The 24429-nt window shown below is 47.6% G+C and overlaps 1 protein-coding gene and 1 long non-coding RNA gene across 9 annotated transcripts in view; one reads left to right on the top strand and one right to left on the bottom strand.

The window, feature by feature from the left end:
* Positions 1 to 12876, top strand: part of LOC113983075 — a 230161-nt gene extending 217285 nt beyond the window's left edge. For both annotated transcript variants that reach the window (XR_005565292.1, XR_005565293.1), the window contains 6 exons: positions 218 to 442; positions 2925 to 3099; positions 8110 to 8333; positions 8666 to 8904; positions 9457 to 9886; positions 11099 to 12876. This is a non-coding gene — a long non-coding RNA (uncharacterized LOC113983075). The remainder of the gene's footprint in view (positions 1 to 217; positions 443 to 2924; positions 3100 to 8109; positions 8334 to 8665; positions 8905 to 9456; positions 9887 to 11098) is intronic.
* The window catches only part of ANTXR2 (ANTXR cell adhesion molecule 2), an 82926-nt gene that overhangs the window by 28067 nt on the left and 30430 nt on the right, over positions 1 to 24429 (bottom strand). For 6 of the 7 annotated variants that reach the window (XM_027711848.2, XM_027711847.2, XM_027711846.2 and 3 more), the window contains exons 11-16: positions 11924 to 12002; positions 9518 to 9613; positions 5111 to 5152; positions 4487 to 4582; positions 1375 to 1542; positions 266 to 346 (exon numbers count right to left, since the gene is read on the bottom strand). In XM_027711848.2, coding sequence (XP_027567649.2) covers positions 266 to 346; positions 1375 to 1542; positions 4487 to 4582; positions 5111 to 5152; positions 9518 to 9613; positions 11924 to 12002 — 562 coding nt within the window. The remainder of the gene's footprint in view (positions 1 to 265; positions 347 to 1374; positions 1543 to 4486; positions 4583 to 5110; positions 5153 to 9517; positions 9614 to 11923; positions 12003 to 24429) is intronic. The other variant, XM_039385940.1, reaches the window with a different exon arrangement.

The raw sequence follows: 24429 nt of genomic DNA on the forward strand, positions 1-24429 counted from the left end.
CTGAGAGAGATTTGGGTGTCTGCACAGAGTTATTACCCTGCACGAGGTGTGGGCTGTGTTGCTGTTTTCCAGCTCCCACCACCATTCCCTCTGCCTTTGGGAGATCTGCATTGGTGCCGCGTCTCCAGGCCAGTGTGATGCACCTCTCACTGCAGTGATTGCCCAGTGTGTTACTTTCTGCAGTGCCACACTTTTGTCTCTCTCTTGCCGTGCCCAGAGCTGCCCAGCCCAGCCGTCCCTTGCCCACCCCGCGCCGCACACCAACCTCGTCTCCTTGCTGGGGCCGCATCAGCGAGACTCTGTCGTACTGCCGCCGCAGCAGCGCCCACAGCGCGTCAAGCCGGCCCTGCGGAGACAGCACGGGCGTCTGTCAGCGGGGAGCACACCTCACCTGCACCGGGACTGGCCACAGGGATCCCAGGGACACCAAGGACACAGCCAGGTCAGCACAGTGTAAGCCCGGGCTGCGTCACCCACAGCACGCTGCGGTGCTGCTCCTGCCCACCTGGAATGCCAGGAAGGGCACTCGCCTAACGCACCTGCTCCCTGCTCGGAGCCATCTAGGAGTTGTGCTCGGTCTGCCATGGCTTGGACTTGATTGCCACATGTCCATATAGAGTTTATCCCACGTGTGTGTGCTTGTTTTACAGCACATACTCAGGCCCTGTTGGGCAGGACACACACCAGCTCTGCTGCGAGTCAGGGTGGTTCCAGGGCTTGCCCGTGTGTCTGGACAACATGGCTTCAGGCTTGCTGGGGGTCAGAAAGGACTGACAGGGAGTTGGGAAGACAGAAGTATCCCTGCTCCCTGCTACACCTGTGTGTCCTCTGCTCTTACCTCTTAAAGCAAGGTATTTACAGACCCACCCTCAGTATGTCAGAAGCGCTTGTGACGGGTTTGCAGGTGACTCAGGGCACTGTTATTATGAGCCAGGAAAAACGATTCACTTTCCGTCAGATTTCTTCCATTACGTTGTTTTATGTAATTTTTTGCTTTTCTTGGTTTGTAATGAGTATGCGTGTTTAAAACTTAGTGTTAACAGCTATAAATTGTGTAGTTTTGGGCTTAATTAGCTCTACTTTGAGATAAACCAAATGCCAAGGAAGCCCTCATAGATTTTAATGCTCTCACTGTACAATATGTCCCTTTCTGGGGGAAGGCAAACAGAATGTGGCAGTAATGATCAAGTACTGCATTTAGGGCTAAAAACTGCTCCTGCCATTCATGCTGAGTAGGTGTTCCCTTTGAGAATAGCACATCACACTTGAATGGGAACACTTGGAAAATACTGTACAGTTCAGCCTGCGTAAGGCTGGCAAGACAGACAGAATCCAGCCTTTATACTAAATCATACCAAGGACTGAAAAGATTACCTTGATTGGCGTGTACCACTTCTGCTGCATGGCTGGTGAGGTAGGCTTTGGTTTAGGTGGTTTAGGGTGAAAAGGTTCTTCTGGTTCTTCTGGGAGTTTCACCACAGCATTCTTTGCTTTTTCCAACCTGGCCCCTTCTTCCGTGGAGCCTTTGTCACCCCAGCGCACCTGAGGAAAGGCAGAGTTCAGGTGTGAGTGCACTGCATGCACAGGGCAGGGAAATGCTGCAAGTAACAGAGGGATAAATTTGGAAGAAGTTCTGGATAAACAGGAGGGGAGGTACTGAGGAAAACATTACCTCTTCATTATTCTTAGTTAAATATATTTGTAAATGAGTCTCTCAGTGGTGAAAAATCAAGAAAAATTCTGAAAGAAAATTCCACCATGCCTCACACCGGCTGTACAGGAGAAAGGGAATCTGGGAAGCCTTCTCTAAGTAAGGATGTAAAAATCTCATTTCCGGTTCTGATTTATCCTAAAATACCAGACCTTAATCTGGCACCGATCAGAGCTGACATTTCTGTCAGCCAGGTTTCCTAACCCAGAGTGTTTGTTGAGAACCCCAGTGTAGATCAAAGGTGATGCTTGGGCACATTTGAGCAGAAGCTCCTTGAACCTGCTCAGATTTCCACGTTATTCTGCAGGAACATACATACTGGAGAAATGCAGGTGAGTAGTCTAACCTGCCTAAGTGCATGTAGAACATGTAGCAATGTGTATTTTAATCACTGCTGCAAGTATATAAAATACATACAAAGAGTTCAGAGAGAAGGAAACCTGTGTTATCTCAGTTGGGCATACAGCATCCCACTTCCACAAGGCTGTACTCACTGCACTCTGCAGCAGAAATACAGGGAAAACCTTCCCTCTACGAGATGATCTGTCTTGCTGAAGGAATCCTATTTCACCTTGTGACTGGAAGCACCATACAGTGATCTGAGCAGGTATGTTTGCTGTATTGAGCAAAGAAACAAGCCTAGACAAGGCTGTTCCCCTCTCAGCCCATAAGGAACAGATAAAAGCTATGGCAGGAGTTCGAAAGTCCTTCGTGAAACTGGCCTGGATTATTTCAGCAAGGCTTTCTATAATCATGCTATTTGCTATGATCTGGCCTGCAAGGAAAATCTCAAACACTTGTGTCTTTCACTGTGGTCAATGGTGGTTGTTACATGGTTGTTAGAATGTATTTTAAACACCCTTAAAACCACTTAGAGATAGAAGGTGGATCCCTCACTGATAAAATTACCTTCTCCTTCGGATTAAAGCCACTTCACCCAGAGGAAACCAGGATTGGTGAAGTCTGACAATCCAATTTCGACATAAAATGTATTGACTGTAATGAGTGGGGTCTGGCAGTGCCATCACAAAACTTTAAAGCAATACCAAAAGACAGAGCAAGAAGAGCAAACAGCACTGCCTAAGCTGTGGGACTGCCACAGAGGAGTGAAGCTAGTGGGGAAGGCAGGAGTGGATGGGTAACTGCCCCAAAAGGAAATATAGGAGCAGTAAGGAGAAGGGTGCTGGATCATCTACTCCTTTTCTCCATGCAGGGAAGCTGCGAGAGCAATCAAGTTGCTGGAGGAACAGCAGAAGAACAGAGGACAGAGAAGCAGTGAAAACCAGACAACTGTGTTGCCACACAGACTGCAAACAGGGAAGAAATGTCATGACTAGTGCAGCAGTTTTGTTGCTGGCCACAGCACAGAAACCACCTCTAACTGCCAGGTGAGGAATGACCTCCTTTGGGGACTGTGTTTGCTTTCTCTCTCTTCTCTGCCCTGCATGCTCTCCTGAGCCAGGGAGAGGTGTGAGGCCTGTCCTGCTCTCCCAGCAGCCTGAACTGAGCCCGTTTCCCAAGCCCCTGTCACTGACACTGCAGGGCAGAGGTGAAGCTCCCCAGTCAAACCCTGAGTCACTCACCATGCATGCCAACCAAACCTGTCAGTGCTCTGGGGTGCCAGAGAGGGACAGCACCACAGCCCCACAGAATGGGGGCCCTTCAAAGTCCCGTGACTGCACTGGCACCAGTTTCAGATGGTTCACATCTTTAGCCCTTAGTCCTTCACAAAATTCCTACCACAGATGAAAAGCTTTTCTAACCTAAGCATAATGTTCTGTTCTCATTGTATTTTTGCCATGGGCTGAACATGCATTTCTGTGTGGTCCTGATTTTACTTGTGTTGAGGAGGTTTCTGTCAGGTTTCTGTTCCATTGTGTGAGATCCCATTTACAGACTGGAATGGCTTAAACCCTGGAACCCCTTCTGGAGCCTATCATGGCTCCCCTCAGAAATCCAGACTTGTAATTCTTTGTGTTGGAAAGCATTTGCTAGTTTGCCTCTGAAAAACACTGCACAAAATGGTTTTTTTGTGAAATCTGAAGCTTTTAAATTAGCAATTCTGAACTGCTGAAGGAAATGCATATAAGCAACACAGCTTCAAACTTGCATGTTCTGATGCTGCATTTAAAAAGATCTAGAGCAAAACTGATTCTTAGGCCAATACCTTTAAAGTTTCATCAGGACACCTCAGGATGGCCTAGGTGGGTGTTTCAGAGAGAGACAGCTTCCTGGACTGCAGTTAAAAACTGCTTTGCACATTCCATAGAGGCTGACTTGACTATAAAACCTGCCATAAGGATGTGCCCATAAGGATGCACATTCTTCATTCTGTTTTAATTAACATGATGCTATCATGTCTCTTCAAAGACAGGCACTGTTGTCGCTGCGAGTCCCTCTGAGATCAAGCCTCTCCTCAGCGTCACCATTGTCAGCGCATTTGGCTGGCCCACACTTGGGGGACTTATGTTTCGCTGTAATTCCTTCCAAAACATGCAGAAAAGGCTCTCACTCTCTCTTTCTCATTAGCTTGATGGAAAGAGCATGTCTTGAGGCAGCTATTAAAAGTCCCAGTCAAATGGAACTACTGAAAGCTGTTCTTTCAGAGGCAAGGTCAAAATTGCTCGATATGGTAAAGAATTTTCCAGGGCTCATGCCAGTGGGAAGACAGGCACACATCATGGCCTTGTATTTTCAGTACACTTTCAGTCTTTGTTTCCACACTTGCAGCCTCAGAGAGCTCGGGTTTGAGGGTGATCACCAGATTATACCAACCTCCATCCTCTTAATTCCCCCAACTCCTCTTCCACCGTAGTAGGAAGCATCCACTGTAGGCCACTTCTTGGTAGGCAAGGGCTCCTGTTCTTCTTCCTGTCAGTACATTCAGATGATATTTACTTCAAAAAGATACCTACACACACACACTAAATGTCTTTTCAGTATATTTCACTGGAGTTCACAGAGACTGAGTTTGCCACTGTTGGGTGTGAAAGGGGCACAAACACTAGCAGAGTGCACCACCAGTGCATTATTGCTCCTAGGTGGGAGAGAAATTCCCTTGTGAAGGTTCTTAGTGTCTGGAATGCCAAAGCTGGGGGAAAATGCTGCTCAAGTCCTACATGAATCTTTAGATGTTGTACAAGGGTGATTCAATCTTTCTGCTCGCACTGCAGAACGGGAAAACAATGTCCAACTATCTTGGGATAAAGGCTCTAAATGTCTCTGTCACTATGGGCCTTAATTCAGGCCACACTGAGCTGAGACAGAGCAGAGACCTGGGCTTTGGCCACCACGTTCTCAGCAGCACCCAGACAAGGGTACTGGATGCGCAGAGTGCAGGGAAGCACGGGAGTGGCTCCATGTAAGCAGTGTGATGAGATTAGAACCATCAGACTGTACCTCTTTCGGGGCTGGTGGAGGTGGAGGGGGATCCTTGATGACCTGAAAGAGCCAAACATAGAGAAGCATAAGGAGCTGCACTGGCAGCGGCCAAAAGGCAAGAGCACATGGTAAGAGTGAACTGTTTCCACCCATGCCCCCCATGTCTGCTGCCAAACTGGCAGCTGGCACTGCCTGGTCCCCAGGGCATTGACCACCAAGGCCTTCTGGAAATTAACACCATCCATCTGACAGAACATGCCATCCCTGGCCTGCAGACACTCTGGGCAGACGTGTCTGCCACTGCGCTTCCTGGCCGGATGAGCCTCAGCCACCCTCAGTAACAGCCAGTGCCGAGACCCCATGGAGTTCATTAGCGATCCCGGAGGAAGAGCATCCGAGGCCTGTGTGAGGGCCTGCGTGGCCGTGGGCCAAGCTGCTGCTGCTGCTGCTGCCATGCTGCTGGGTAGTCTCTGGCCCAGTGACAAGTGTGAAATGCCTTCTGGCAGCTCAGGCTTCACCTCTGGACGTCCCAGACGCTTCCGCGGCTCTCACAACTGAGGCCTGCAGCTCCTGACTGTGCAGGGCCTGCAATGGAGTCGTGCTCCAACACTTTTGACACTGCTGCCAGGATCATCTCTTGCACCTCTTTATTTAAATCTCTCCCTACAGCCTCTTCCTGTTCCCTTTGTCACATCCACACTGTAAAGCTCAGGGAGTTCCCAGCACTGACAGTCTCGGTAGGGTAGAGGGAGGCAGGGACCCCCTTCAGTGATTCAGGTGAAAACTGAACTCACAGCTGCTCCTCCACGAGAAAAGCAGATGTCTAAGCTAAAAATAAGTACTTTGGTGACATCGAGTCATTTTTTTGGGCTTGAATATTGCCTAGAAATGACTAAAAACTACCTCATGAATATAAAGGAGTCTGTTTCTGCTATGCCTTTGTATGATACAAACACACCTAAAACTGTCCATGCTGACAAACACCTAAATCTCCTAATACAGACAGGATTAAGTACCTTAATTGAAATATGCCTTATTTTATCCACTCTGTGCTATTAATTATAGAACTTTAATTTACCACTGCCTATAAACAATATCACTGCAGAGATGGTCAGCATAATACATGAAAGAAACAAATTGACCAATAATCAAGACTTTTCTGTCTTGATTTACATTTTAACTCGCAGTGCCACCAAGACAGTTACTGGTTACTGCCTTAACAAGCTATGACTTTTAGCACTACATACAGGAATTCTGCCCAGTAGAACTAAGTCGTGGCACTCTTGGAACCAGTTTTCCACAGCACTCCAGGTTTAAGATATGGAATTGTTCATAAGGCAGGCTCAGAGTGCTTTGGGCAGATTGGAAAGTCAGCTATGGATTTTAACCACACTTCTGTTTGCTGCTATGATGTTGCAAAAACTTGCCAGAAATTATTTTTCTTTAAATAGTTCTCCATACTTTCTCTTCCCACTCATCAGGAGTTTCCAGATTACTTAGCAGAAATCAATTGTTTAATTAGTGAAACATTCCTGAGAGATACCTGGATGCTGAGCAGGATTTTCCAAGTCAATTCAGAGACTGGAAATGGTAAAACAGGACTTTTGCTCTATGAAGGGCCACCTTATCTCACTTAATTCCTGTCCTTATTTCCCTTTTGACTGTCTCTAACCATTATCTCCAGTAATTTATTTCTCTGCCAAGCCTGCAAGCTGCACAGAGGAAAGGCCTCCTAGGCAGCAGATTTATATAAATCCACATGAAGTGGCATTGTCACTCTGCTTTCTATAGTTGTGTTACTCTGAAACCTTGCAGTCTGAGCACAGGTGGCTTTGCCCAGCAAACCTCTCCATGGTGTGGGATGGAGTTCCCATGGGCCCTGTGCCCATTGGAATGTAGGAATCACAATTTCCAGCCCAGAGAATCAAGGGAAACCTGACTTGTTGACTTCTCTGTGGCTTCCGAAGACAACAGTCAGTGGCAGCTTTTGCTTGACTCCCTGAGCAGAGGACCCTAAACCTGTGCCAGCTCCTGAGCTCCCTGAAGTTTGAGCGGAAACCTGATTTGAAGCCAACAAATCCATTAATTAGCTGTTATTTCTAATGGCTCCAGAAAATGAAACTTGTTTTAAAAGTGACAGTGGTGTGAGAAAATAATCTGCTTTGAATAGCAGCTCCTCACCCCGCTGACAGCACTGGAATGTCAATGCCTGCATCCTTATGCTTCCACAGGCTCACACACTCACACACTCGAATCACACGTGCACACATAAGGATTATTTTCAGTTGCATGATATTCCAAGTGAGATCAGTAGAAAGCTGTTTATAAAGAATAGAAATCTGAGGCACCTGTGCAGCTCTGCATGGAGCTGCATGCAGAACTGCACATAGGAAGATCACGGTATTGTAAATTAACTTTTCCTGAGCTGGATTCAGATTGTTTAAATGCAGAAGCCTCTGAGAAAACTGCTGTCTTATCATCCCCATGGAGAGATGGGCTGCTTCCTCGTTTTGTTTTATCATCAGCCTCTCCAGGCAAGGCTCCATCTCATTTAGAGAGTTGCAAAGAATGAAGGTTTGAGTTTGGAGAAGAGCCGATTTCTTTAAAAAAAAGAAGAAGAAGTTGGTGCTTGAGGCAGCAGTGCCTCTGATCCACTCATTAACACTTCCCCGCCGCTCCGTGATGTGGGCATTAGGAGATGTCAGCACGGAGCCTGCAGCCAGCTTGCTGCGATCATATGTTCCATAGCGAGGGACGAGTGACAGAACTGTCACACTGACATCCTGTAAAGGGCGGGAGGAATAAGGAAAAGGAAGAGGAGTCCCCCTGCCCCACCCTGGGAGTGTCCATGGGCCTCACAGCACAGAATGCTGCCGAGACCGAGTCCTGGCCAGGACGGAGCTCGGCCCGTGGGCAGGGGTAACGCACCCGCCTGGCTCCGGACTCTTGTTCTGCCCACAAACACCCTGTACCTCTTTCTTCTGTCACATTCTGACTCCTCTGCTCCTTTGTCCCAGGAAACCAGGCACTGCCAGGGAAGCAGACCCAGAAGGAAGGAAGAACAGGTCATGCCTGGGCCTAATGCTGCCCCTCTCCTTGAGGACACTGCCCTGAAGCCCAGGACTACAGAGCCACAAGGGGCCCTTCCAGGTGATGTCCGAGCCTCAGGGGCAGCAGAGAGGGGCAGGAACAGAGGCACAGCACAAGAACCCAAGGAGCAGCCAGCAAGCCCAAAGAAAGGGTCAGTATTTGGCAGTAGGTTCAGTGCAGTAGCATGTGGGTTTCAGTATCGTAGCAGAGGCCTAAAATTACCTTTTCTTTTAAAGAAACAAATAGTATCCATGAGAGGTGGGAGGAAACCACAGAGGACATGGACACTTGAAGTGCTGTGGTTTTGTATGGCTGGAAAGTAATACTATAGAACTATGCATTGGTTTGTCTTTTATTGTAAGATTTGGGCTTTTGAAACCAGTAAATGTGAAGCTGGTTTGTGAATCGAGGTTAGACAGTTATTTTAAATTATGAAAATAGGAAACTTTCTTCTTACTGATTTCCAGTGTTCCTTTTCCACAGCAAGGCTCATGATATAAAGTGGGAGCAAAGTGACTGACAGAAACCTCCCTGTATTTCTGATGTTGGGCCTGTGCCGTGGAGAACGAGACACGAGAGAGGCTTTTTATTACAGAAGAGGTCATTGTTCTCGTCTCAGGAGCCCCAGACCGTGAGGGTGCAGATGGAGGCTGAGGACTTCCTGCCCTCACACAGCTTGGGGCCCCCGGACCCCCCGGATTATGGGAGCTGCACATGGTCAGGTGAGAAGGCCAGTTCCTCTCTGCCCCACATTCCACAGGCCCCAGACAAGACCAGGAATACAGACCAGCCCGGAAGCAATCTCTACTTCCCAAGTCCTCTGTGCTGTCGTTGAGCTGGATGAATAATAAACTTTCCCCATTTAACCCCCCCACCAAGGAATGGCAGGAGTCAGTGCTGAGCACTGCTGCTGCTGGGGTGAGGATAGAGAGCACACTCGGATAAAGAGATGGATGTGTGCAGGGATTATGAAGACGATAAGGGATTTCCAACTTGTGAGCCCATAATGGACTACAAATACCAATTTAAGTGACAGCACTTTTAAATTGGTCCTTGATTTCAGGGCAACATCTGCACACCATTATGGTCACCCTATCTCCAGGAACAGCACCATGCTGGTGCTGGTTCCCACACGTGCAGCTCACAGGCAGGCAGGGGCTCTGTCCAGAGCGCAGCCCCAGTGCTGGGGCTGGTCTCCCCATCCCCTTCCTGCCTGTCACAAGCCCCCCACCCCAGCTGGCTCACGTCCCGTGTTGCTCCCCTGTTTCCTGCAGGATCTGTGTTTCCCACCCCTGAGTCCCAGTGCGGTGGCTGTTCCCCACGGTCTGTACTCACCACTTTGCAGCACAGGGGCCAGAACCACCAGAGCAGGCCGAGTGCCACCAGCAGCAGCAGCACGAGGACGGCAATGAGCGCTGCCACACCACTGGACTGCAGAGAGAGCAGGGACAGCGTCAGCACGGGCTGCACAACTCTGCCTGGCTCACACACTCACCCCAAAGCCCAGGATTAGTTCTGCTCAAGTCAGGGGTGCATTCTCACGTGAAACCAATATAAAACTGATACTCCTGAGATCGGACTCAGGCCAAGCTGGATGAAAAGGGAGAGTGCATTGACTGCTAAGGAACGAGCCATTAGACACAGGCAGGGGAAGTCTCCTAAACCTGTGGATGAGAAGTGCCCTTCTCCTCCATGAGGACACAGGTCTGTATGGACTGGGGGTGAGGGGTGGATTTTAAGGCATCTCCACTAACAGTAGACATCCAAGGCTTTTATGCTGATCGCCCACACACCTGTACAGAGTGTGGCACACTAACTCCCTGCAGCAGTGCTGTTTGAACCTGGAACTCTGCAGGAGTGCTCCTGCTTCCAGCAACACTTGTTGTAATGGAGAACTGAGCAGCCCAACTCCCCCACACCCCACACCTCCAACCCACTTCCTCTGGCACTTTTATTCCTATACTTGGGGTTTTAGAAAAATACTGACAGAAACGCAACAGTGACCTTAGGAAAACAGAAGTTATTCAGACTTCAGGTGGCAAAAAAGGAAAGGAGTGACCCAGAGAAATGCTGAGGGTGGAGTACAGCGTGAGTAGTTCTGTCCCAGTGAGAAGGGTTGTACTGGAGGTGGAACAGAGCCGTATCCCACGACCAGGTCGGTGCAGTGAGGCACACGGGTATGATGGGTGCCTCAGTGCCTAATGCTGTGTATTTTTGTTTGTTTTCACTGCAGCAATGTGTGTTTGCTGGGAGGCTGCAACTTGTAACTCATCTCCCAGCCAGCCATCAGCTGCTCAGCTCCCAGAATTAGTGAGCAGTTCTAGCAGTGACCCATTTCTGGAGCTGCCCATCTGCTACTATGGAAACAGCAGCTCCTGTGTGGAGCTGCCTTCGCTGCAGCACAGGCCAAGAGCAGAAACCAAAAAGAGACAAAAAGGGCTGATGAGAAGCACGGCAGTTCTTCCTGCCCATGCACATCTGTACCCCTCTGCTTCCTGCCAGTGCAGGCTGTGACCACAGAGCAGCACAGTGGGAAGGCCGTGCTCAGCACTTCACTCTGATCTGCTCTGCATCAGGGCTTTGCTGTTACCTCTCTGTGCACTCCCAGCAGCTCTTACAGAGGCACAGACTCACCATGTGCTGCCTTCTCTGCAAGGGCTGAGGTAAAGGCAGTCTTCAGCTGGGCTGCAGCAGGCTCCTGGGTGACTGCCCTCAGTCACCGTGCTTGGGTGTAAGGCTGGGATGTTGCCCAGTAAACTATGAACTGTGAACTGGGGAGTGTGTGTTCCTTCAGCTCCCAGCTCAGTCTGGCTTTACCTCCTCAAACCACAGGGCTGCACTGAGGCTCTGATTTCTACTGCACCAGTACTGAGGTTTTAAACGAATAGAAGAAAAATGCCATTTTTTCTCTTTTAGGTTACTGATCTACAGGCAAAAGCAATCCTGTTGGAGAAATGCAGGCTGACGAGCAGAAGGGACTGTTCTCCGTGCTCCACGCCTGATGGGAAAGCTGCTCTCTCATCACACTTCAGATGAGACACATTTAAAGGCACACGGAGCCCATGCACAGCACGTGTTAAACACTGGGGGCTTGTGTCTCCCTGCACAAATCCCAACTGTCCTGCCCACGTAATGGAGAGCAGACATGCAAGACTAGAAAATTGTATTAATCTATTGATTGTATAAAGGTACTAAGTTCAAACAGTCCCTCTCTGCATAAGTGTGTGGTTTGTCCCAGAAGCAGTTTTAACTCTTTTCCATAACCTGTGATCAGACTCAGCAGGATGTTCACCCTGCCTTACCCCCAGGTGTAACTGGGGTGCTCCGGCCTGTGCTTGGACTGCCTGTCTCCCCAAATTAACAGAGTTAAGAGCCTACACTCGTTACTCAGGCTCCAGAGTTACAGAGCATCAGTACCCTCCTGCAGGACTGTAACGGCCCTCCACACCCAGGCTGAAGTCCCAAGGTTCTGCCTACTCTGCTCCCCCTCCCTCACTCAGGGAAGCCAGGCTGAAATGGGACCCCCGGTGACTGTGTCACACCTGCCCCTTGGGACGTGGTTATATTTACAGTGAGCAGGTCTCTGAGGGCAGGGAAGCCTCCCAGTATTTTGAAAGCCACAGCTTTCCACAGGGAAGTGGAATCAGAGATTCCCTGCACTGAGAGGTCCCGCAATGGCCAAGCCCTAAGAGAAACGGGATTTGGGAATTTTACACAGGATTGTGGTGGTCTTTTACTTACACACTCCGAAGCAGTGATGGTTAACGAGCTGGACATGAAAGACTGGCCTTCCTTCAAACTCACCAAAACCTCCAGGGTTCTGCAAAGAGAGAGAGAAAAAACATGAGCGACCGTGGAGCAGTCAAGAAAGGCTCACACCTGCTCCAGAGGCACCTATATCTGAAGCCTCTGCTCCACAGAGAGTGTCCCCAGAGGGGAAATGGAGGCCTGTGCTTCTTCTTGTTTGGGAGTAAGTTTGGTCTCCTTGACAGAGCTATATGAGTAGAGACTATCCCTCCTCTTTTTCGTGCAGCATAAAATACTCCCAAAAGTTTTACATAAAATAAATTGAAGTTCAACTGTAAAATCGGCATTGTTTTGTCTGTTCCATAACCATCTCTTTAGTCACATGCAGGCATTATGGATAAAAATGTCGGATAATTATAGATGGTCAGGACTTGCTATAAATAGCCCCAAACACTGCATACAAATGGTATGTGGTTTACATTTTACAAATTAACCCTACAAGAAAACAACACATGGTGGATGTTAAACAGAAGAAGACTCTTCTCTGGCTTGGATTCCCAGGATTCAGACAGTTTATATTATGCATAGATGTAATTAAATAAAAATATAGATATCCATGAACTAAAATGATTAATCATTTATACCATTCTTACATGTCATGAGTTTTTATTCTGGCACAAACGCTTTAGTCAATATGGAGTTCAAAGCTATTTTAACTAATTTGGCTAATTTCTTCTTCATTGGTAGCAAAAATGAAGTGAGTTGCTTCCACTAAACTAATTTTTAAATTATCTGTGTCATGAATAATTGATCCAACAGAAAGAATAACTCTAATTTCTTTCTAATTATTACTGGAATAAGTGAATCAGAACAGATAAAAAAAAAATCTATTCTCTTGCAGCACACTAAATAAAACAAACTACACCAGAAATTTTGTCAGACGTGAATTTTTTTAAGTGTGGTGCTTTTTATTATTTTTAATTCCAGTGTTTTGCTTTGGCACTGCAATGAGGAATGCTGAGGGAAATTCCAGCATGAAGATTCTGCTCAGGTTTGGCCAAACACTCCCCTGATTGCAAGGCAGGAGTGTTTCCTGCCTTCCCTGGGGGAGAGCAGGACCCCCCTGTCGAGTTGCTCACACACTCCTGCAGCCTCCCTACTGGCCCTGTGTGCCCTGGCAGCCTCCTGAGTCCTGCCTGGAATGTCACTAGTGAGGAATCAGGCTGTCTTTGCTACGAAATGGAGCAAAACAAAAACCTGCGACACATCTGGATAAAACACGTAACCCCTGCTAAAGAAAAGGATCGTTCCCAGGTAACCTGGGGATCTTGACAAGTCCTTGAGCTCGCTGGGACGTATGAAAAATTGGGTATAATAGCAAAGATTTCCAAGTGGACTAGAGCCCATGACTGCACCTTACTGTTTGGAACACAGAGCTGGGATACATAATTGTTAATAATTATAATACATAATAGCTGGGATTGCATTTCCCAGCTCCAGTGCCATGTGCCACCCTGTGCCTGCAGCTGTTTGTCCCCCAGCTCCCGCTGTCAGCGCGCTGACAGATCCCAGGGAGCAGGCTCACTGAGCAATGAGCTCCAGCACAGGCACACTGCGGGAGAACAGCCCCCTGCCCAACCCACTCCTGTCCTGATACACCGCTGCAGGGATGAGCCACTGGAGATGTCACTGGAGTTGATCATACCCGCTCAGCTCTGGAAGCCACAGAGTGAACTCACACAGATAATTACCTCATCTTCAAAAGGATGAACCTGTCAACACACAAAAGCACTCCTTCCCTGAGACTGTCATGGCTGTAGGGGATACCGAACGTGTTCTTTCATTTCTTCAGCAGCCACCTGTTTGCTGGGCTGTGTGTACTTGCCATTCATACAAACACTGCCCTTTAAACCAGAATCCCAGAAGGAAGTGTCCTGTTTCTGCTGCTCATTCACACACAGCCCAGAGACAGACGCAGACACAAACACGTCTAGTGTTTACCAGCAACTGTCCACATGTGTGAGGCTTTTAGCTCAGCACTCTGCAGAAACTGCAAATATTTTGAGAAGAAGACAATATGCAGCAGCCATGCCATTTCCTGGGCCCTTCAGTTCCCACTGGTGACCGTCAGTGTTGTCTGAGGGCTGCGTCCCTTCAGCAGAGCTCAGAGCAGCCAGGTCACCAGGGAACATTCCTGTCCCTGCAGCCAGGCAGCCCTTGGGAACAGCCCTGGTTCTCCAAGGAAGGGTTGGGCTGTACTAGTTTTGTACCAGCACAGAACCCAGCCGAGGGCTGAGCTCTGGAAAGCCCTGGAAAGCTCTGGAAAGCTCCCACAGCTTCCCTCAGGGCTTCCCAGATAAACCCCCCAGATTCGGGCAGTGTTCTGTGGCACCCCAGGAGCCCTCCCACTGCTGCCTGGCACCAAGGACATGCGGAGTCAAGCAGCTCCCCTCCATGTAGGCAGGCAAACAAGGCTGCAGGAGCCAGGCTCCAGGGAAAGGCAGCACAGCCTTTCTCACACCTCCTCAAAACCCCAGCAGTGCCCAAAGCCAGCAGCTATTCAGGGCTTGGAGCCAGGACGCTCCTTCCCATCTTCTGCTCCCTTCAGACACAGCACTTGAGTGAAGTGGATTCAAAGAGCTGGCAAATGAGCACGAGTAATTACCGTGCTGTGCAGCACAAACCCTATTTCTCTGCCTCTACCTCAGCCCCACTATGCACTTTTCCAGTGGTCTATACTTCAAACTCATTTCACTGTACTAGGAAAAACTGGCTTTCATTTACAGTTCACAGCCCTTGCTCCATGTGGAAGGGATTTTCCTACCCTTTGTCTGTGCAGTGTTACTTCTTGGATGGGAATCAATCCTGGAAAACTTAGTCTGAAAAGCACTTTTTAAAAATGTTCTGATTTCTGACCAAAGGTAACCACAAGACTCTTGCAACTTTAAGCTGCATCAGTCCTGGCCCATCACCCGTCCTAATAGACAATTTACCAAAATATGTAACTCAAGGCGAACCAACAGTTGCAGTTCTTTCCTTCATGCCCACTGCTGGTTTATTGTGACAGCAGAGGGACGTGGCCCACTGCCATATGTCCCTGCAGCTCTGGGCTAAAGCCTCCCATTCCCTGTGAAATACAGCTGATATTTCCATCCACAGTAACCTATTTGCAAAGCATTCATTTGCTCCTTACTTTATGGGGAGCCACTAAAAGACTGCCATTTTATGACCCATTAAAAAAATGAAAAAATTAAATACAATTGTGAAAGACATTTGCTGGAAGTAATACATAATTTACCTCCAATTTTCACGCACTGAAAATTAAACTGGCAACTGCTCAAAAAGTTACTAAAATTATGGTGACAAAGGTATTTCAGAATCAAGTGCCTGCATTAAAATAGCAAAAATGCTGTACATAATAGGAAGGGAAAAAAAGGTCTATGTATTTAATGGACGCTCTCCCTTCCAAGCCCTGCCTCTGGATTACTGGATAGCTTAACTGTGTGGGCTCCATTTGACCAATGTCACTTTGAAACCCTTGGCACTGCTTGCTCAGGCACAACTAATATTCAGCCCTCCCTTCTCTCCAGCCCAAGCAGAGAGCCTAAGGCCAGCTGCATAAGGCAGGGAAAGTTCCCCTGGAGCAGGGCTGCAGCCCTGCCTACCACGTTCAGTGCAGTCCCGCTGTGCCACGGGCCAGCTGTGCCTGGGGAGCACTGGGACCAGTTTACTCCAGTCAATGGGAACTGTGCTGGAGACAGGACATGACCTGCAGTTGGGATAAATGGTCAGAGGTGTTTTCCTCCCACCAGCCACACAGACATAAAAAGGAGAACTGAGTATTCCCTGAGGACAGCAAAACCTGCTAATCATGGAAATCATTATGGCATTTGGGGATTCTGGTAAAGAATTAGTATAAACTCTTCCCCTAGTCTGTCCCGGTGTAGCTTAGCACTTATACAAATTCAGATTATGGTTCTTTAGGATGCCGTCCTGTTACTCCAGAACCCTTTATCTTTCCCAGCCACATGTGCAATACACTGGCCATCTGGGCTTAGCTTTTCATGGGAATGGACACAAGTGCAGAGAGAGCCAAAATTTCACTGCTGGGAAATGCTAGGGAATGTGAGAGAACTGGAAGCCAGCGAGGAATTAGCTCTGATCTCATGGAATGACAGGAACCTGCCATAAGAGGGTATGAAATGTCATTATTATGTTAAATTAGACTATTAATTCAGCTCGGGATCCTATGGCCACCACATAATGTGCAGCACTTAGTTCTGCTCACGCGCTCTTCGCTAACGCTCTGGGAACACTGTGTGCCCTAGGAGGGACGTGAAGGACTGTGCCAGAAATTACTACTGATCCTAACACCACAGCCATATGGCTGAGGGGGCAGTTAGCCTATACAATTCATTGAGGATGTTTCCATCTGTGAATAGTTCCCATTATAACCTAATTGTGTCAAACTAAATGTATTTCTAAAATATTTTCAGAAGTTAACATTTATAACAGATATTAAGCCTAATCCAGCCCTATTTTTGATTTCCCCCCACATGTGTTTATCTCTCTGGCTATTTTGGAGGGGAGAGGTTGTCCCATGTGAGTACCAGGGATTGGGAACCATACTCTTTTTTATTTTTGTTGGAACAAAATGCTTGTGTAGGGATAAAATAGACAGTGCTGAAATGCCCAATCGCAGTGAGTCTGCAAAGGAAGGAATTAGTGCCGGTGGAAGCAGTTGTGATGCACGGCAGCTCCCTGCCCAGTGCTGCAGGGGAAGCACAGCTGTTTGCAGTGAAGGATAATGCCAATATCCCATCAATGGGTGTGCATTAGCCATGGGCACTTCTGTGATGGGGGTGTACTGCATTCACCTGAGCACAGAGGCTCTGCAGTGGGGAAAAGAACAGGTAAACAGGTTAAAACAACCTGGCCTGGAGCTGGCATCCCACCAATTGGGGAGCAGCAGGAAGTCAAAAGGGGGAAGTGCAGCTTGCTGCCTTTTTTGCTGGTGCTGGGAATGGCTGCAGTTTGTGTCAGAGAGCTGCCTGGCTGCTGGGTTACAGTGAAGCTGGAAGAGGGCTGAGGAAGCCCAGAGCTCATCCTGGGGACTAGAACCTCCTCCTGCAGCAGCAGGAGCCTGCTTGCTCTCCTTCCCAAGGCACTTCCCAAGGTACAGTTGGGTTCTGTTGTGGTTTTGCTTTTTCATAATAGTGACCAGTGCTACATGGAGTGGGAAGTACCTCAGTCAACCTGCTGCCTCTTAGGGAAATCCAATCAAATCCTCATTTTAATTGCTCCCCTTGTCTCTGCACATGATTTTTCCAAGTGATATGTAGTTATAATATAGGTTTTAGACTAAGGATGAGACATAGCATGGTCCTTAGAACAACACTTGAATAGTGACACAAGCTGCTGAGCTCTTGAGTGGCTCAGTACTCTGCGCAAGCACTGCCCCTTACATTAATGACAAATTCAGCTCTGTGGCCAAATGACACCCCTGCTTTCATAGCCACAAAGGCCATGCCAAGGCTAGTTAGTGAACAGCACCACAGAAAGAGCTTGGTGTCACTTAGTTGGAAAGAGGACAGAAATGCTCTACACACCCACAAAATATTAATCCATTCCTGAGTGACCCTGAAAGCTACAGGAGACTGAGCTGCACTTTGCAAACACCCTTTCATTGGCACTGCTTGGTGCTTGCAACAGGTTTCCTAAAATGTTACCTCTCTCAGCAGAGGAAGGAAGTGACAAAACAAAAATAACAGTAAGGCTAAACCATAGCAAACAACAGTAAATATGTCCTCCTCTGGTTTTTGACTACTCATTTCTGTGTTACAAGGGAACTCAACTAAGCTCCCCACAACCTTTCTCAGCACTCATTAAGGCAGGTAAAGAGATGTTCTATTCAATTTAACGAACCCGACTAAGTTCTGGACCTGCTTGTCTAAACAGGTCATTCTGTCTCTGTACCTCTGTGTGCTGGAAATCACACGTGTTTGTAGATTTGAGTATTTGCGTGCGGCTTCTGTGGAGACACCTGGGGTGCCTTTGAAGGGCATCTTTTAAATGTGGGTTTGGACTTGACAGAATCACAGAATCGACCAGGTTGGAAAATACCTATGAGATCATCAAGTCCAACCCCACCGTGGTTACCAGGCCCTGGCACTAAGTGCCACATCCAGTCTCATCTTAAAAACCTCCAGGGATGGTGAATCCACCACCTTCCTGGGCAGCCCATTCCAATGTCTGATTACTCTCTATATAAATTTTTTTTTTTTAATATTCAACCTAAACCTCCTCTGGCACAGCTTAAGACCACACCCTCTCATCCTACTGCTGGTGGCCTGGGAGTAATTTGTAATAGCACAGTCAGAATGTCTAATGTTAGCTAGACACCCACTGTGTCTGTTTGTCCATCTGGTCGAAGGTGGTGAGACAAAGGTGAGCTGTAATTACACGTGTTGCTGAGGTACCAAGTAACCGGGTGTTGGGTGAGCGCTGCAGAGAGCTCCTGGGTCAGACTTGTGTAGGCAGTGGGACTGCTGGATGAGCCCAGGTGTGAGAGATGTGGTTCGGCTGGGCTGGGCTGTTCTGCCAACACTGAGACAGTAAGACATGAAAAAGGGTGCTGGTCAGGTGTCATTAAGAGCTCGTTGCCTGTTTGGTTTGAAGGCTTGCAGAGTTAGAGGGAAGTACAAGTGCGCCACGATGACATGAGGTACTGATGCTGTGTGTGGAAATGTCAGTGTGTCAGCCTGAGCACTCCAGTGCCTCCTCTGAGAGCAATAATGGTGCCGGATCGGCTCTCATGCTACTCAGATATTTATTTTGTATTTGCTTCAAGAATCAGGCCAATGTTTTTGAAAGCACATTTAACTATACCATATGCCTACTTAAATCATCCCTATCAAACAAGTTGTGGGTTGCTGCTCTGGTTCATTCTGCTCTGTTTTCCCTCCCTTCCCAATGTGTTTATGTATATTTATCCAATTTGCTCTGTTCCTCGTGCCAAATGGCAGGTCTGAGATCCTAGCTATGCAGGGGCAGCTGTGCTATTGTTGGTGCCTGACAAAAGAGGTCAAGGGCTGGGCCCACAGCTCTAGCTGTAATGACAGCTCATGTTGGACACGATGGTACAGGCACAGAGTAATTGGGGTTCATGTGACTTCAGAAGTAGGAATAGATCTTAACTTGTCCTTTAGTAATAAAGAACTCAAGTCTCACTTTTAAGAAGTAATTTTTTTCTGCAAATTAGCCTCTTGCAAAATATCCTGCTGTCCTTATTTAATTTATTAACATAATTCCTCCCTCTGTCTGGAAAAAGAACCAGCTTTAAACAACCCCACCACAACAAGCCAAAACCTGAAAAACCAAATGATGGCCTAGTTGGAAGGAAGGGTTTCTCCTGGATGGAACTGATCCTAGCTGTTCTCACTTCTGAGATTGATGAGAGCCACCAGCTGTGCCAGCCTAGGAAGTTACTGCCCACAGAAAGGAGTATGCTACCCCGGGAGGATATTTCCCTCACGAGAAGGTTGTTCCAAGCCCAGCAGCTCCAGGCAGTGACACAGCAGGGAGGGATCATTCCCAATGTCCTTTGTTCAGCAAGAGATTAATCTGCAGGGCTTGGGAATTCCACGCTCTGCCCCTTGGGTGGCCTGAGATTACTCCTTCCCCTGCTGCCTCGCAGAGCAGAAGCCAAGAGTGTGAAGTTGGTTACGGGGGTTCTTCTCAGACTGCCCATGGGTTTGAGGCAGATGAGGAGGGCAGGCACATGTCCTCAGCCCTGCCTGGGGAGCGTGCAGCTGCCACGAGGCCGCTGGCTCCGGCTGCGTCACCACCGCACTGTTAATTATTTAAGAGACAGCACCGGGGAAACATCACATCTGTCACCCACACGCAGGCACAACCTCCACTCAGGGCAGGACCAGATGTGTTTATTCGAAACATGTACTAACTAGCTACTTAATGGCTTAGAATTATTAGCCTGAAGTTAATTAGGCAAACATATTCAGTATCAGTCACCTTACAAAGCATGGCTTCTCCTTCCTCAGTGCCTTTATCAACCACAGGGAAAAGTAAAGATCCCAGAAAGGTGCAGCAGTAAGAAACGAATGTATGGGATGTGTTCCTGGTGTCCTCATGAACACTACAGTGCCCAGCTAAAGCCCTAGCTGGGTGCCTCTCCGTGCTGCTGGAACACTGGCACAGGGGAGAAAGCAGGGGCTTTGGTGTTGTTGGCTATGGGCCTGTAGGTGTTGGGAAAGTAAAGGGAAATAGCAGTAGAAAAATTCATTTCTTGATGGTATAGTTAAGTGAAACTTGTAAATGCTGGCTTCCTGGCTCCTGCATGCAGTGGGTATGTCCCTGATGATGCAAGCACTTGCCTGGCATCCTGCCGGCACAATGCCGGGACTGCTGCTGTCCAAGGGAACAGGCTCTGGTTCCCCAAGAGATGAGATTCAAAAGCAACTTTTTAGTTCCTGGCTCCCAGGTCGATGTCACAAGCAGCAGTGGATGCAGTAAAGGCAGGATAGGATCTATCTTTGGGCAGGGGGGACAGTCAGGATCATTGGTTAGGAGCCTGCCATGACAACCATTCTGTAGAGCACCTTTCAGCTGATCTCCAAAGGGACCAGCTGTCTAGAAATCCAATGTGGTACTGTGCAGGATGGAGCCACAATCCATTCATCTTCACTGCTTGCTGCCGTGTGTCCATGATCTATCTCTTAAATCTGGTGCTGGGATTAGTAAAAATCACACTTGGAAACTGAAAAGCAAGATTCAAAGTACCCCTGCTTCCACTGTTATGGAAATAGCTTCCTTTCAGAAATCCAGAAATTGTAGAGCACCTAGAGCTGACTGTGAGGCATGTGTTTGCTCTTTGTACTGAAGGATTTTCCCAGGGAGCTGGGAACTGAGGGCAGCAGTGCCCCTGACATGGATTCCTGGGCTTTCAGCTAGCTTTGGTTTTTGCCTACACAGCTGTGAAGGATGTCCAAGGCCCCTAAAGCAGTGAGCAGGAACTTCTTGGTGCACCCTGTGAGCTGCCATGAACGCATTATAAGCAGACTCCCCCAGTACCATTTAAACTGAGATTTTTCCGTGAGTTTGTCAGGAACCCGTTGGAAGCAAAGCACTGGGTTCACAAGTCTCCTCCGGCTGCCCAGAGTCCCAGGCTCCCCCAGCAGTCAGGACCTTCGCTTCCATCCAGTCCCTCCCGAGATGCCCTCAGAGCTGTGTGTAACTCAGAGCTTGTGACTGACTCCCATTGGCTCAGCCCTGCCAGCACAACAGCAGAGCAGCTAAACTTGTACTTCAGAGATTAAGATCATAATACCAAAAGTTGGGCCAAACAATGAGGGAACTCTTGCCTGCAGTCAGGCTATCAGAGACTATGAAAACGGTATAACAAGGAAAATAAATGGGCCTTAGTTTTGCACTAACTCAAACAAAAATAGACAGAGGGCATGTAATGCAAACAAACATAAACAGCCAGAGAGTGTTAGTGACCATTACAGGGCTGATGTCCTGCTGGGGAGAAAACAAATGCTTTTCTAACAGTCAAAAAGAACCTGCACAAAATATTTTCATATGTAGAGAAGCTAAGGAACTTGTAAAAAGGAAACCACAAGACTGCAATAGGTGGCTACACTGGTTCCTGACATAGGTTCTTTAAAGGCTGAAGGTGTTAAGATGATGGAGATGGGTTCTGCTGTCTTCTCTCATCTTTTTATTCCCAGGGGCTAAGGGCCAATATCTCACTTGTCAAGACAGGATCAAAAAGAAATCGGTGACAAGCCCCAAAAAAAAAACCAAATTAAAATCAAAGCCCTGAGCAATGTGAGTGCAGACACCACCCAGTGCTGTGGGTGCTGGAGTTCCCCCTGAGCTGCCACCCCATTCACAAAGAAGTGCACAGGCAACAGAACAGCTGTTGGCAACGGGAGGAACAAAGACTTGAGTGACACGGGCTCCTCCTGTGAGGACTCTGGTTAATGGCCATATAATAGCATGTCTCAAGGTAGCATTTGCAGCTCAGGAACATAAAGCTGCATGCTTAGTCCTAGAGATCATTTTCCAGTATGTTTTCTTTCTAGAACAAAAGCTCTTGCTTGTTCTTACAGCCATGAGAGTCTGAGCTATTGATTCTCCAATTACTTGTGGACTCTGGGAAGCCTCGCTCAGTAAGGTTAGACTTTTCCTCAGTAATTCCTTCTTGGAATGTCTGGCAAGGAAGCACATTGAAAGGTACCACTAAACTTGTGAACTTATGCTGTTGGTGAGAGCTCTTACTGCTGGCAATACATGGAAAAAAAAAAATCAGTGTGGTGATTGGTAACAGACTATCTCCTGCAGTGCTGTGTGCTTTGTGTCAAGTCAGCTGCCCCAGACTTCATCAGCTCCTTGGAAACTGCAGGCAACCAAGAATTTGGCAATACAAGAGTAGTCATTTTCCTTCCTACCACCCAGAAAATAATTCCTATTAAATCTTTGCTCTTTAAGTGCCACCAGCTGTTTGTGTTGGACAGGATGTAGGAAGGGATAGATGGAAGCAGAAGCCAAGAGGATTTGAATAGAGGGTGAATAAGGTCATTAGCAGCAGTGTTCACTGTACCACCTTAGCATGCAAGCTGATCATAAAGTCAAGGTACCTGTGAGAGAGGTTTCACTCAGGTTTAGGCTGGGATTTGTCCTTTTTGGCTTTCTTATTCCTTAAGCTTCCAACCCCATGGAGAAGGACACTGCCCACTTCTGTCCTAGCAAGCCCTGAGTTTAAGTGCAGGATGCACAAAGATGGAAGCTGGCCAGCAGCACTGCAGCTGCATGAAAAAATAGACTACTGTAGTTCTCTGAACTATTTTAAGAACAATGACAATTCCTCAGCCTGTTGGTTCAGTTTGACTAATCCACTGCCTAGCCTAGATCCATCCTTTCCTGCCTGGCTTAGAGGACAGTCTGCACAAGATTAGATTGGATGTTTGCAGTGGGCATCAGCAAATCCAAAATGTTACCGTAATATTCCAGTGAGAAATGAGAGTTTAAACAGACTGAGGTAGTTCAGTAGTAGTCACATAACTATTCACTACAAGCATTTCAGTAAAACAGTGTGGTGATGTGCTACTTTAGCCAGTAATTACTGCCATCCACTCGTCTAATCAAAGTGAATTTTGAAGCATTCAGGTAGTAAGAGAAATGCAGGTCTCACTGCTTGGCCTGTCCATGGAAGGCAGGGGGGGTTTCACCACTGGCTTACTGGAGCAGCTGTGTTGGTGAAGCCAAGCCTGCAGACAGATCATTCTGAATGCAAACTCACAGGGCTTACAGCAAAATGGAGAGAACAAAAGTGAAGATAGCAAGGAATGTACACTTTTAAAATGTCCTGGTTGATCCTGTACTAGTGTTCAAAGAAACAAGGGCCCTGTTTGCCTACCAAGGCACAATGACTACAGAAACATGTACAGTAACACAGAGGTCAAAGCCATCTCTGGTTTGGTTTGATTCCCTTGAGCTGCGGCAGGACAGCAAATCCAAGTCTGAGCTACAAAGGGGAACCGATTTTCTCAAATATTCTGCCAGACCTGAAAAATATGTGACTTGTAAATGGGCAGCGCAGTAAAATCTGAGTCCTTTTCACTAACCAGCTTGACTGTGTGGTTGCACCTGCTATCACAGTGTGTAAGAGATGGCTCAAAGCAACTCAACCTGCGGTAGCCTCCTCACCTTCCCAAAAGTCTACGTGTACTTTCCCTTTCTGCTTTATTTCAATACTTTGTGACATGTTTTATAATTCATGGGTTGCTTGTGTGGAAATGATAAATAATTGTCAGCTGTTAGCTAACTGGGAGGCTTGTAAATGAGCTGGGTTTGTAAGCACACTATGGCATTTTGTACTTCAGAAGTGGCAGTACAAGAAGGAATTTTAAATGGCACAAGCAGCACAGCCATGTTGTCACCCAGCCTAGGGATACCACGTTCATCTGCTACAGAGGACTGTGCAAAAGCAGATTTTGAAAAGAATGCTTGGTTAAATCTACAGCTGGCCCTTGGGAGACTCCTGATGCAATCCAGCCAGCAGCTGGGAATGAAGCAGAAGTACACCATGGCCAAAGTCCAGGAGAGCAGGGGCACACGGACCCAGTATTCTGGGTACTTAAGCATTTTATCTATTCCACGTGGCTTTGTACTGCTCTGCATGTGAAAACTGCTAATTGATCAGGCAAAAAGAAGTGTCTCCCATCAGAAAAAAATACAATGACCCCTGTTAAATGAGTCTTGATGGTTTCCCCAGAAACCAAGCTGCAGGTTTAAAAGCCACAAAGCTACCTTGGGCTGCTTGTGTTCTCTTAATTCCACCGAGAAGAACACTAGAAAAGAGCAGAGCGGTTGTTGCTACATTAGTGACTAATATTAGCTCCACTACATGAGGAATTACTGGGAGATATCCAGCACTAGTCTGAGCTGTGCCAATGGGAAGTCAACAGTTCAAGTAT

Source organism: Pipra filicauda, unplaced genomic scaffold (genome assembly GCF_003945595.2).
Source record: "Pipra filicauda isolate LSUMZ 115617 unplaced genomic scaffold, ASM394559v2 scaffold451_size532456_pilon, whole genome shotgun sequence".
Lineage (NCBI taxonomy): Eukaryota > Metazoa > Chordata > Aves > Passeriformes > Pipridae > Pipra > Pipra filicauda.